Source organism: Myotis davidii, unplaced genomic scaffold (assembly GCF_000327345.1).
Source record: "Myotis davidii unplaced genomic scaffold, ASM32734v1 scaffold330, whole genome shotgun sequence".
NCBI classification, from domain to species: Eukaryota; Metazoa; Chordata; class Mammalia; order Chiroptera; family Vespertilionidae; genus Myotis; species Myotis davidii.
Window position 1 is genome coordinate 1,085,313 of NW_006283770.1, and position 14,884 is coordinate 1,100,196.

Sequence of the window (14,884 nt, forward strand, 5' to 3'; positions counted from 1 at the left end):
ATTTAGGGAGCGTGAGAGAGAAAGGGAAAGACAGAGAGAAATGTCAATGTGAGAGAAACACATCGATTGGTTGCTGGGGAGGAGCCTGCAACCAAAGTACATGTCCTTGACCAGAATCAAACCTGGGACCCTTTGATCCACAGATTGACGCTCTATCCATTGAGCCAAACCTGCTAGGGCCCCTTTTACTAGTAGGTTTTTGCTGTAACATTATTTTCCTGCTCAAAAACTTGTGTGCTTGGCTGTTTGCCTACTGAAGTTGCATATCCTCATCTGGCCTTCAGTGAACCTCATGATTCTCCTCCAGTCTTCCCCTGCCTTTCCAATCTTCTCTTCTTGAAACTCTTCATACACTACAATCAGAGCTAATAAATTGTGTCCCACAACATGCTTTTCACTTTGGTATACTTACGCCATGGCATGTGTTGTTCTTTGCCTAGGAAATAACCCCTAACATTACTGTGTGTGTGTGTGTGTATGTGTGTGTGTCTGTGTGTGTGTGGTGTGTGTGTTTGTCTTAAGGCCTCATTCAACTTCCTTGTCTTCCATAAAGCCTTTTCAGATCCTCCAGAGAGAATTAACCTCAAATTACTTTGTATTCTCAGAACTCCTTTGAAAATTGTTCTTAGATCTTGTGTTTTGGTATTGGCATTTATTTGCTTTTGTGCCTTTATCCTCCCTGAAATTGAGAATTCTTTAGATGTGTCTCATTCATCTTTGTATTCTGGAGTGCTGGCACAAAGTCTTGACTGTACGGCAAGTGCACAATATATTTTTGATGAAGGATTTTTAAAATTTAGCTGTGACTTATCTTACAAGGCTCTCTATTGTCTAATATGTGTGTGTTAGCCAAGCCAGATTGTTCCTTTGTTGTTTTCTGAAAGCACTCCATGATTTCTGTTATTATGTCCATGTGGAACCCTCTGCTTGGAATTCAACCTCTCTTTCTTTGCCACCAACCCCAGCCTTCTCTTTCACCCTTGTGCCATATCCTAGCACGATGTCTGACATATAGTTGGCATTCAACAAATGCTTGTTGAAATCCTGCCCGTCATTCTAACCTTATCTGATCTGTACCAGATTCATAAAATCTTATTTACCCCACCCCCACTCCCAAACCAGATAGGATCTCTCTGGTCTTCATAACCCCATTGCATCAATTCTGGGCCACTTATAGTCACAATGAGCTTGATGCTGTTCCCCCTTACAACTTTGTCGTTGTTGTTGCATTATTTGAAGTCAATTAGTGCTCCACGTTTAGGCCTATTTCAGGTCACATTGGGGTAAAAAGGGAAGAATGGTAGATTCCACTGAGGATGTTGAGATCAGATCGTAAAGGGTCTTAACTTGATGTTAGGGATTCTGGGTGTTCTGTAGAAAACAAGGATCCATTGGAAACAAGCAGAGGAAAGATCTGATTTGATCCTTGTGTTAGGAAGATAATCCAGGAGGTCCTTAGTACTTACCCTTCTGCTAGATTAGAAATTCCTTTGCACCAGAGGGCATCCTGACCCTCCTGTCTCTGCTGCAATCTCTAAATACCCAGAGTTAGCTCGATGGACTTGAATTCACTGGTGAATTAACTCATTCAACAGAAGCCAGCTCAAACCTGAAAGAATGGAATTTTAAAGAGTTGTGACAGGAAAAGAACCCCAAGGTGGCTCTCTCTTTGATTTTAAGTCAAAGTGCTTTAAAAGAAAACTGTATTTTCTAATGTTGAAAATGATACAATAACAGTCCACAGTCATTGCGTCATGATTAATTGGTTCTAGTGATTCAGTGAAAGTGAGAAAGCACTCATCTTAAATAAAGGTTTGTACACTATTGTATTTTTGGAAGAAGAAATTGGTTTTGAGTAAAATTACAATCCAACCAAAACAGTATTATAAGAAAACAAAAGTTTGATAACCTGACACGTAAAGAGAAGCTTTCAAAGAAAAACGGCCTTCTCTTAGTTATGAAACCTTTTAAAATCCTTTCAGAATAATGTCTCTGATTATATACAGAGAGGTGATCAGTGCATTGGAAATAGTAATTTAATAACTTTAAAAAGGGCACTTTTAAAGAGAGATTCAAGCAGAGGTGATGGTTACCTGTAGGGCATTTTATGGTAGAATCATGATGCTCATTGCAGTAAAGAAGATACTAAGAGGATTAAAACATGGGTAGAGAGGAGGGAGGCAAAAGCCAATATTCTTGGTGGGTATGTTTTGAAATTGGCTTGAGATAGAGATATCAGTGCCCAACCCCTTACTGTTTGTTCAAATCTCTTATTGACAAGTAAACCCTTTCCCACAGAGAGCAATTTGGAACATATAATCCCTATTCCTAAGGTGGGAGACAGATATAACCCTGACAGTTACAACCTGTTGCTCTTTTATCCATTTCTAAAGAAGATTTGGAGCCTAATACAATGAACTATTTGGCAAATACATCTTTCAACAGTTCTGTATTGCTCCTTAGATTGGCAGCATTTTTAGATTGCCCCAATTTAAGGGCAATAAAATTATGTTTCCATAAAACGGATGAAATTTAAACTTCACATTAGATAATGTAAAAGAAAAAATCATATGCCTGGTTATGGGAAAATATTGCAGAAAAATGGACACTTCAGTGTTTGGCAGGCCACATAGTTTGCAAAAGGAAAAGGAAATATATTTTGATCCTAGCCTTTCAGTATGATCAGACATCATCAGGATATTAGTGACAACTTTCAGTATGAAAACAGCAAGAAAATACCAAGTTGTAATTTTTGAATCATGGCGTGGTTATTACAAGTTAACTAATGAATTCAGCAGTCATGGATGCTAGCAGAATATATTATTCTGTATTGCACAAAGGAGGCTGGGAAAGGCAAACAAGTCTTTACTGTCCTGTTTCTTTGGAGAGCAAGCCAGTCAGAAATAGTATTTTTTACAAATAATTCGTATTGTGGAGAATACAAAATTTTAATTTAAAATTTGAACTGATTGCTGTTAGGATAGGATACAGGACTTTAAATAAAACCCCAAGTCCCTTTCATATTTTTAGATCAATAGTTAGAGGCTATTTAGAGACTGCTTACCTAGATCTTATAGTTGCTTTATTTGGTTGCATCATTATGTGCTCACTGATATTTTCTGCTTTCAAACTGTTTCAGTTTTCCTCTTTGGAGTGGGGTGGATTGATCAGAGAACGGAAACAATAGGAGTGAACATCAGAGACAGGAAGAAAGAGATTTTAGAACATTTCTTATAGTTGTGATTTTAATTTACATATCAAATTATTTGACTTGGCCCTAAATTCTCTAGAAAAAGTATAAAATTTCTACGTAGCAAACAACTTGTTTGGAATGGAGATTGTGTTTGACTTATGAGCTTCTCCTTTCAAGAAAACTTTTATTGTTTTGTATTTTGTTCCTCAATAGATCTGTAAGACAAGACAGGCGGTTCCCCTATTGTTTAGAATTTTGAACAGGAATATTGAAGGCTACTCCATTTTCATTAGTGATTTGGGAAAATAAAATTAAACAAGTTTTCACTGGCCCAGCATGTGTACACTTCATTTTTATCAATGGCAGCTTCTCTATCAGCACCGCTTATTCAGGCAAGCATTATCATAGTGGTCATTTAAAGGGAAATAGGTATTCAAAAGAATAAGAGAGAATTTCCTGTGTTGTTTCTCAATAGGACTTAAAAGGATTTTCTAATGGCATATCTGATGGCATGGATTTAGAAATCAGTCTCCACATAGATGCTTTTGCACACACACCTGTTCATGCACACATGTGTGCACAGGCTCACACCTACACACACACAGAGTATATTATGTCAGAGCATTTTTGTTTTTCAGAATTCCAATTTTCACAGTTGTTTTTTTGTTTTTTTTATCTTCCCCACCTTCACAAATATTTGGTCTAAAGCTAAGCAACTGGATTAAATTAAAAAGAAAAAAAGAAGGTGAAGTCATGAAGAGAAATTTAATGGCCATTGTCAGTTTTAGGTGTCCTCAGACATGGCAGGATTTTCTTTCTCTATAACACGAAATGCAGCTGAGCTAGTGGCCCTGACTGTGTCTCGTCTATGCAGAATCACTTGGGAACTGTCCAGCAAACTATCTCTCAAAGAACAGCATGGTGTTGGTACTGGGTGCCAACCCAAGACAGACACAAAGGACCCCTCTGCTCTTCACCAATAAGCCAACTGTTAAAAGATTAAACCATGTTGTGGAGATAACAAGAATTTAGGCGCTGGCAGCAGGTGCTGTACAAAGAAGCAGTTGGCAGTGTGTTCCTTCTGTCTGACTAATTCCAGTCAAAACAATCTTCTTCCCAGTTGCAGGGGAGAGTGTTGAGTGTGATGGCAACTTGAAGTTAGGAGGTGGAGTAAGAGTGTTACTTTAAATGCTGAGTCCTGCGGTGGATGGATTAGTAGAGTATGGTTTATCATTGTTGAGAGACTGCGGGCGATTCCCCTCTTGAATCCAGCGACAATTGGCTAGCTGGGGAATACACAATCGAAGAGCTATAAGTCAAATCTGCTTACGTGGTGGGGTTGCTGTATCCCTAAAATTCTATTTTCACATGCAGGGGTCATGTAACATTTTCTTCTTTTGAGAAGTAATGCTCTTCCATTATAGAATAATTACCCAATATATTAGTTCTACCCTTTTGTTATCGTCTGATCACACTTGAAAATTTTTATCTTTTAAATTATAATTTAATTTTTGTATTTTAAGAAGTCATTTGCCACCCAACAAATAGCTAGTATTAGTACCAACTTACGCTTTTTAGTATTAGAGAATAGTTTTGATTGTTATTGAAGCAACATCATTTATTGGGTTTAAAGCAGAAAGTCATGTTCCCATAATCCTATACAAATAAATACTTGTACTTACAAACTTAGCATGATTACTCAGAGAAAATGAGCATGTAAGTTAGGAGATAAAGTGTTAAATTTGGATAGAATTCCTACAGGTGATACAAATACCTATGAATTTGAGAATCAAGTCTAAGTGAGAAAAGGTAGAAGGTGCACAATACCTTTGACCTATGTAGTCTGATAAACACACATGCAGTGTCTCCCCAGTCATTCCCCTCCTGTCCTTTCGCACAACTATAACTAAAGTCTCAACTTATAACCTTTTATTCTTAGGAGATTATGTGGGCTCCCAACTGTTCTCCTTGCCTTTGATATTTCCATTCTGCAATCCATTATGTCTACCCTTTGCCATATCAACCTACTAGTATTTGCTGTAATCCAGTCCCTCCTGCTTAAAAGGGTTCACTGGCTCCCTACCAAGGTCTGACTCCTTAGCCTTACACTGGACACCTTCTACAGTTTGGCCAAGTTTAATTTTTGAGCCTATCAAAAAATCCTAAGATAAGTTGATTATACATCCTTGCCTTTACTTGGAATATCTTTATATTCTTTATTATTCCTGTCAATCTGTCTTTATCCTTTAAGGTCCGGTCCAGATGTTACTTTTTTCAAGACTCTCCACTTTTTGTTGCTCCAGTAGAAATGACCCCTACCATTCTTTGAATACTAGAGTACTATTTATTCATCCATATGGAGTTTAACATGAAATTGTGTGTGTGTGCGTGTGTGTGTGTGTGTGTGTGTGTGTGTGTGTATGTGTATGTGTATTATTGCCTCTACTGTTGTGAGTTTCTTTAGGGCAGGAAAAATACAGGTGAGGCAAAAGTAATTTTACATTTGTGACTACATGAAACACAGAGTTTATTCATGCATTATTATTTATTAATTATTGTATTATTTTCCATATGAACAACTGTAAAGCTTTTATCCTACCCTGTATTTTATAATATCATGCATCACACAGTCTGGGGCCCTGCCTATCAGAACCGGTGCTCAACAGCTATCAATTGAATTGAATCAAGTGGGATTGAGCACGACTGTCTCAATTGGAACACGATGTTCCAGGATCACTTATTTTGGGTAAGTGTGTTGAGGAAGGTTAACCTTCAGAATCTGTTAAAAACGCACACTTGTTCTCATGGTACAGGTGGATTCCAGTATTGTCCTTCATGCCTCGGTTTCCATTGGAAAGTGGGGCTCCTCAGGTAGTGAAGAGAGCAGCAGATGTCAGATGGTGCCATCGACCCCGTGGCCTGCAGCCAGTGTGTGGCTGATCATGAAGGTACCTGAGAGTGTCTGTTGTCCCTGAGTGACCTCCTGTGCTGGCTGGCTTACCATGTGCTCACCTGGTCCCCATGCACACAAGCATGCAAGTGAAAGTGTGCTCAATTGCTGGCCTTAATAAATGCTCTTTCTCTGCACTTGGGTTGTCTATTACAGAGGAACGCTGTAGACCACCCTCTGAGCATTCAGTCCACTTTTAGATGCGCTGATTTGTTCATACTCCAGAGTCTATCTACGCCCAGATTAGAGCTTAAGTATAGTCCAGAGACTTGCCATTTCCCTGAGATTTGTCTGAATGTCATTTGCTCCCACTCTCAGTCTTCACTATTGTGCTTTATGGAGTCTGGTAGATTAGCACCATATAATGACAGCATGTGGTCTTTGTAAGGACAGTTTTAGAAGAAATCCCTGAGTACAAAATGTGAACAATGCCTAACAGATTTATACCTGTGTGTTAGCACTAATTTTTTACTTTATTATTTTACTTTTGGATCTGATTTAAATTGAGAGCGTATAATCACCCTCCCCTTCTCTCTTACTATTAAAATATGTTTTGTAACTGCTACCAAATATTTATGTCTGGAAAGAGATGGCACAGCCCGTATCTACCCTCCCTCTGTCTCCCTCCATCTTTCACTATAGATTAATTTTGCTTCCTCTTAGTATTTCTGTGGGAGCAGAGTCATCCAGGGAAGTTTGCTGCTACTTAGTCTGAGGTAGGGGAGAGGAGCTCAAAACTATTTTCTCAGTGAAATCTGAGATTGCCCTTAATTATTATTTTTAGTTTCCCTGAGAGTTCAAAACAAACATATAGAATAATTATGGCATAAAGGTACTAAGAAATAGTATTCATTTTACATAACAAGGCAGAATGAGGTTAGATGAGATATTTCTTAAATCTGTTTCCAACTTGGAGACTTGAAGTACTAGCCCTTTTAAAGTTGTATTTTGTGTCTGATTTGATTATAATATCTGCCATTTTATTAAACATCTGCTATATGTTAGGCATTATATGCACACTTATCTCATTCAATCTTATACAAACTGCAGATTTTCATTATGTAGCTGAAAAAAACTGAGTCTAGTAAGGGTGGAAGAAGGATTCTTGGTCTCTCTGGATTCAAAACATCTTCTCACTGTAATACAGGACACTGCTCTATATTTGACCAATTTATGAGCTTGAGGGAAGTGTTTTAGTTTTAGCACTGCACTGAACACCTGTGTCACCAATTGGACCCGTAGATATGGAAGATTCTTTCCTAGATCTTCTATTTTGTAATTCTCTGGTATCTGTTTCTAGTTTATGATATTCAAAATATATATCTGGGGAGAGTTACTTAGCTGCTCTGAGCCACTGTTTCCTCATCCATAAAATGAAGTTAGTCATATGAAAAGGCATGTTTGAGGTTCAAGCATGGTGTCTGGTAGATAGAAAGTGCTTAATAAATGGCGATTCTTTTTCTCATCCCCAGACGTTTCCTTTCTGTAACATCATCAAGTGAGGATTCCATTCAGTGCTTATATTAGAACCAAATTAAAAATAAATATTTTCTTAAGTCATCATATATTCCTTCCCCACACCACAAAACATTGAGAAATAAGTTACATGCAAAAAAGAAAACAATTTTGAAAATGTTTTTAGATTGAATATTTTTTCCTTATTTATTTATTTAAATATATTTGTATTGATTTCAGAGAGGAAGGGAGCGGGAGAGAAAGAAACATCAAAGATGAGAGAGAATCACTGATCAGCTGCCTCCTGCACGCCCCCCCGCCCCCTCCCTACTGTTGATAAATCCTGTAACCCAGGCATATGTCCTTGACCGGAATGGAAGCCAGGATCCTTCAGTCTGCAGGCTGACACTCTATCCACTGAGCCAAACTAGCTAGAACTTTTTTATAAAGTAAAATTTTTTACCTGTAAAAATAGAGAATTTTGTATGCCACAACTTCTCGTGTGTAAATGAATTCCTCAGTTGTTGTCACATTTAAAATGTTGTGTTAATTCACTAGGAAAATTGTTACATGGACAGTCAAACAATATTCCCATCAATTTCCTTCTTAAAGAATTTCAACACTTAAAACAAATGCAGCTCACTAGTCATCTTAAAATGTTTAACCCGTGGTATTTCGACCCAGAGCAAGGCTTTACGTTGTGTGAAGGTTAAGGATTTGTTTCCATCTTCAGTTCACTGCACTTTTTTTTCTGTGCATGCATATTTCAAGGAAGTTCTGTAGTTATAACTACAAGAAGTGACATGTGATGGACCCCCAATTGCTGCACTGTGAAATATGCACAGAAAGGAAGGACAAATGAAGATATCAAGCCCTGTTTTATTTTGCGCTGAACTATAAAATGCCACCCTTGTCGGACAGGGAAGCTCACTGATTCTGAGCACGGCTCACTGACTGCTAAGTTGTGGGTAGTGTTTCACTTTCAGCAACTGTTAATATCCGGGGTTATCCAGGCATAATGACCTCACTATCTGTGACACATTGTTGAATTTTCTGGTTCTTTTAACTTATTTAGACCTGTCTCCCCTCTCTATTCATTGGCAGACTGGAATGATCTTGAGCCGAGCCATAACTCAGGGCTGCCTAGCTATTGGTCATCCAATCAGAGTCAAGGCCACTGAGGGAACATTACTGGAAGGATATAAATTAATCCTCCAGAAAAGGTAATACCCATACATTACTTAGCTCAAAACAATAAATGTTCGTTTCAAAATTTCTGAACAGTCAAATCATATTGCTTAGATAGAATGTTCATTAGGTGTTTAAATTTATGTTCACAACATGATTATTAATTTTTCTAATCTGAAATAAGCTTGAAAACATATCCCACCTAGTTTGATAGTGATTCTTAGATATTTTAAACAGCAAAATGTTGGCCTTCAACATGTACCTATTCTGTAGACAAGCTGCTGCTTTACTCTATAATTATTGAACTCATTTCTTTATCTCTATTTTGATTGATAATTAAAAATTTAATGTTCTATGTGCACTCCTAACCTTTTCTCCATCTTCTAAATATGAAATATTGAACTGTAAAATAAAAATTAAGGCGACAAGGTATTGATGGCTTGTAAAGCACTGAAAGTGCCCTTTCTGTTTTTTGTTTTGTTCTTTTTTCTGATGTGAGATTAAAAAAATAAAAAATAAAATCTAAAAATTTAGGAAGAAACTTCGTTTATACTCAGCAGTTTGGAAATATTGTTTCTTGCTCATTTATCTTCTAATTTCACCTGTGTTGACACAAATAAACCCTGTTGTACTTCAGGACTTAGAAAGCTATTACCCAGCTACTCCTGGATGGATAGGCAGTAGGTTTGTGCTTAGGGCTGAAACCAGAACTAGGGCATTTAAACACCAGAAAAACTAGCCCAGCCTCTGTACAGAAGGGAAATTTTCTCCAATATGTGAAACAGATTGTTCAACAGGTGTTAGAATATCAGATCATGATTAGGAATGTGATCTACAGAGTCAGATTCACATGTGTAAATTCTGGCTGTACCTGGTACTCTAACAAAAATTAATTTCTGAGCCCAACACTATTCTAATTTCTTTATATTATATCGTCACATTTAATCCTCACAACAACTGGAGAAGGTATATATTATTATAATTATCTTTACAGTTGAGGAAATTGAATCATAGAGAAGTCAATCATTTACTCAAGGTCGAGCCTGCTAAGTGGCTGGGCAGGAGTGCAAACCTAAGCAATCAGGTCTACAACTTACTCTTAGCCACAACACTACAATGTCTGTACGTCAGAGTCTAGTCAGACAATTGCCAATTAGTGTCAAGCATAGTAGCAGATATTTCAGTGGATTAGTAGGGTACATTCATTGAGAAACATAGGAAAAGGAAGAGGGAGGCATTAGCTTGGCAGCATGCAAACTAGCTAGTGCTAGTAGTATCCTAAACACACAGTTCCCAAGGAAGGATAAACAAACCCAAATCAAGTTCCAGGTTGATGTGATGCTGTATGTGGAATGGGTAACATGATTTCTGCAGCAGAATCAGTATTATAAACTAGAGACATATCAAAGATCAACGTATGATGATAATGACAAGGCCAAACCATGGGACATGGAGCCACAGAGGCTTTAGCTCTATTTGTTATAACAAATAGAAAAATCAGGCAATTGTAACTGACCCAGAAATTATACAGATTATAGAATTAACATACAGGAAATTAAAACAATTGTTATAACTGTATTCCATATATTTAGGAAGCTAGGGAAAAGATTAAACATATTAAGTAGAGACATGGAAGATATACAAGACTCAAATCCAATTTCTAGAGATGAAAATGGAAATTTATAAAATGAAAATATATGACTGATGGCAGATTAGGTATTGTGGGAGAAAATATTAATGAACTTGAAGAGAAAACAATATAAACTGTTCACAATGAAAGCCACAGAGAAAATTGGAAAAAAATGAACAAAATATTAGTGACATGTGAAAAACTTTATATTGTATGTCAATTATTCCTCAATAGTTGTATTTAAAAAGAGCAGAGCAAAACAAAACAAAACTGAGGAAATAAAACAAAAAGTCAACTCGATGGGTAAGGAGTGACTAAGTGGTTACCTTACAGTGGTTCTCAACCTTCCTAATGCCATGACCCTTTAATACAGTTCCTCATGTTGTGGTGACCCCCAACCATAAAATTATTTTCGTTGCTACTTCATAACTGTAATTTTGCTACTGTTATGAATCATAATGTAAATATCTGATATGCAGGATGTATTTTCATTGTTCACGATCCACAGGTTGAGAACTGCTGCAGGGACATGGTGAAGAATGACCACTCTCCATGGGAGAGTTATCAGTGGTCTAGTTGAAATGGCAGGTGTTTGGAAAGGTTTTACATATCACTTGATGGACATACTTTTCATGCCCGGGAATGACAACTGAATACTAAACTGAATACTAAATACTAAATTTAGTATTAGCTAACTGAATACTAAACTAGTGTTGGTGTGGTCTCAGCCCACTGAAGTTCTTCACATGCTACTCTGCCAGGATTGTCTGAGAACTGGGTGGGACTGAAGCCTCAAACTAGATGTCCTTGTTGCCTATGGAGAATAGAGCATGGGCAAGGAAAGAGATGATTAAAAACTTAAAAATGTAGTTCTATTTGAAAATCTCTATTGACAAGAAAGGATGTGGTTTACTTTAGAAAGGAAGGAAAGAAGAGAGAGGGGGCAAGAGGGAGACATGGGCAGTAGAAAGGGTGGATCTCTATGCAAATGAGGATCATTTGCCTTTTTATTAATGCAACTCACCTTTTTTTGAAAAACAAAATCTACTGTAAGAATGAGACAAAATAGCAGAAGATTTGGAAAACTAGAGGTTCTCATTAACTGTGAAGCTACATTTTGTTCTTTAAAAAGCAACAAGGATCCAGACTTACCTCTCTCTGGATTTATGCTTTCAAATATGTTTATCTATTCCTCAGCATGTGAAGTGCCGGTATGACATTTATTTTTAACATAACCGTAGTTCATTATAAACAATAATAAGTATCCTCATGTCTCCAGCAGCTGCTGGACACAAATTTTCTTTTCTTCTCCTAAGTAGTATAATGTAATTTTCACAAAAGCTATGAATCAAGGCATAGCTTTTATATGCTAAAAATAATAGAACTAGCACTTAAAGTAGCAACTTGACAACTCACAAAGAATATTGTAAACAGATCATGCCTCATTAGTTCAGTTATCTCTCATTTGGTGTCACTCATCTTATTCTTATTCAATATATCAAGTGCTTGCACATATTTGTCTTTTTAGTATTTTTCTGTGATGTGCATCTGACCATGAGTGGATGAAAGGCAGAACAATGATGTCGTTACCGAGTAATCTAAAAGTGATAAAAATGATAAACTTCAAAGTCAAAGATATGTTTCCTCCAAAAGTTTTTTTGGTCATCTTATAAACAAATCAAAGAACTAAAGTTCTTCTTCAGGCCACCATTAAATCTTAATTTTGCTTAATTTTTAAAGAATGTGGGTACGTAGAATCTGGCCTTTAGTATTAAATTCATAAACTAATTAAAGCAACACACACACACACACACACATTCATACATAGAGATTAAATTAAATATTGGGGAACCATGGATTTTGTTTGGCCTGCACATTATTATATTTTTTGAATTAGTGGTAAACCTATAGACATACGGAGATTTCACACAAAAATACACATTTCTGTTTTTTCCTTAAAAAAAAAAGAAGAATGGGGTGCAATGGACTTTCATTCTCTCATGGCACCAGTCATGCAGGAACAGATTCCCCATTTAGATAGAACATATACCCTCCAGTTTGCTATATTCTCCACCATTCCCAATTGCCACCCTCACACTAGCTTTAGCCTGCTTTATTGGTTTCCATTACCTGTCTGGTAATCTTTACTGTTTTCCTTATTTCAATGTTAATCTTTTAGTTATACTTTTTTTTGCCAACTTCTCTCTCCCCCTCCCCCATTTAGGTCTTGCTAAAATTAGAGTGATAATTGGCCAACATTAATTCAGACTATGTTAAACAAATACTTCTTTTAAAAAGGACACCATTGGACACAATGAACAAATGTGTCTGTAATGCTAGGAGAGAGAGAGAAAGACAAGTAAGGAGACAGCACATCACCAGGTATTCAGAGAGATTGAAATCATTTCATTAGTCAAGTCTTAAGGTTTGAGAGTTAGATTAAAGCAGAGTGGTAGACTCTATCAAATACCCAATGTAGGAAGGACTGTTTGCCATGCAGTGGACTTCGAAGTAATATTCAAACATGTAGATAATGCCATCAGAAATGTCAGCATCAGGTAGAAAATTGCCCACATTTAATTTCACAATATGTGCATTGATGGATGAAACTTCTTTCTACTATTACCATGTTAAGAATCATGGAGTAGAAATCCCTTTTCCCCAGTCTCTATGGACCCTACTTTTGGTCCAGGTAGCATTGGAAGACACCAGAGCCATATGAAGCTGGTTGGGAATGTGGATTTGTAATTGTGAAACATGGTGATCATCCTTCTTATAGTCAACTGAGAAACGATGAGTATTAGCCTGTGAAATTTCCCCCAAACTGAACTGTGCTCATGGAATGCCTTCTTGCTTATTCCACCTTCTGACAAGTGGAATATTTCAAAGGAATGTTTTCTAAAGTATTAATTAATATTATTATAGTCATAAATTTTAGTTCTGGACCCTAAGACATCTTTTAAAAGCTTATTTTTTCCTTTATTAATTATAAAATAAAAAGATCTCTAGAAAGATTAACCTCTCCCAACACATCTCACCCCACCCAATGCTGAAATTGAGCAACCATTACATTTGTCTCAAGTCTGAGAATGGGATTTTTAGCTTAGGTATCAGGTAAGCCTTGAACAATGTTCCATAAACAAATGTTTACCTAAGTATAGAATTCGTCACATTTCCTCACATCTCTGCTTCCCTCTCCTCCATTCTAATTTCACTCTTCTAATAGTGTCATGTTTCTCTCTTTTGTTTTTTACCCAAAATTGACATCTGAGAATTAACCTTGTCTATTCTCTTTAACCTCCACCCCAGTTAGTCAATCACCAAATCAGTTCTTTTATAATGTTTTAAGTATGCAGTTCTTTCTTCCTCACCTACTCTCATCATCCTAGTTCATTGTTTCTTAAAGTCTGGTCCATAATCTATACACATACACATTCCCAGAGTTCCTTTTTAAAAAAAATTTTTTTTTATTGATTTCCAAGAGGAAAGGAGAGGAAGAGAGAGATAGAAACATCAATTATGAGAGAGAATCAATGATCGGCTGCCTCCTGCACACCCCACACTGGGGATCAAGTCCACAACCTGGGCATGTGCCCTTGATTGGAATCGAACCTGGGAACCTTCAGTCCGCAGGCCGACTGAACCAAACCAAGTAGGGCTCCCAGAGTTCTTATACAGCAGTTGATCACTTGCAACACCTATTACTGTGAATTTCTGGGGGTCCAGACCTTCCGAATCAAAATTTGAGACATAGCCATGCGTTCTTCACATTTTCGTATGTAAACTGGATGTGAGTGAAAGGCGCATATGCACTGGGACAGTTTGGGACTGTTGCCTTCCCATGTTCTGCCCAGATCAGAGAGCCCCTTGCTTTGGAACAGAGCATTACCTGCCACCACCTATTCTCAACCATTAATGTTCCTGTCAAAACTCAGAGGCAGTAGGAAAAGTCTTGTTTAACATCCCATTAAACTTAATTTAATTCATTTGTCCTACTTTTGCAAGGTTTCTAAATATTACGAATACCTGATTAGTTAATTTAAGTATGACTAACTTCATCACATTTTAGTTTTTATTTCTTAGATGTAGCTCAGAAAATTTCATGTTTCTTAATAAAATTTTCTAGTCATTTCAGAAACAGGTGCCTAAGGTTTCTAATTTTCCATGGTATCTTTTTCCATCCCATTTTCTTAATCATTATACTTAACTAGAGGCCCGGTGCACAAAAATTTGTGCACTCGGGGGCGGGGGGTCCCTCAGCCTGGCTTATGCCCTCTTGCAGTCTGGGACCCCTTGGAGGATGTCCACCTGCTGGCTTAGGCTCGCTCCCTGGGGGATCGGGCCCAAGCTGGCAGTCAGACATCTCTCTGGCAGCCCAGCAGCCCTCGGGGGATGTCCACTTGCCAATGGGGAGCAGGCCTAAGCTGCAGTCAGACATCCTTAGCAATACTGAGGAGACAGGACAGGC

The 14,884-nt window shown here is 37.4% G+C and overlaps 1 protein-coding gene across 1 annotated transcript in view; it reads left to right on the top strand.

Moving 5' to 3' along the window:
- DCDC1 (doublecortin domain containing 1) overlaps positions 1-4,176 on the top strand; it is a 162,780-nt gene extending 158,604 nt beyond the window's left edge. Inside the window, exon 15 of the mRNA XM_015566272.1 lies at positions 3,982-4,176. Within this exon, the coding sequence (XP_015421758.1) occupies positions 3,982-4,176 (195 nt within the window). The remainder of the gene's footprint in view (positions 1-3,981) is intronic.
- Positions 4,177-14,884: the final 10,708 nt, after the last annotated feature.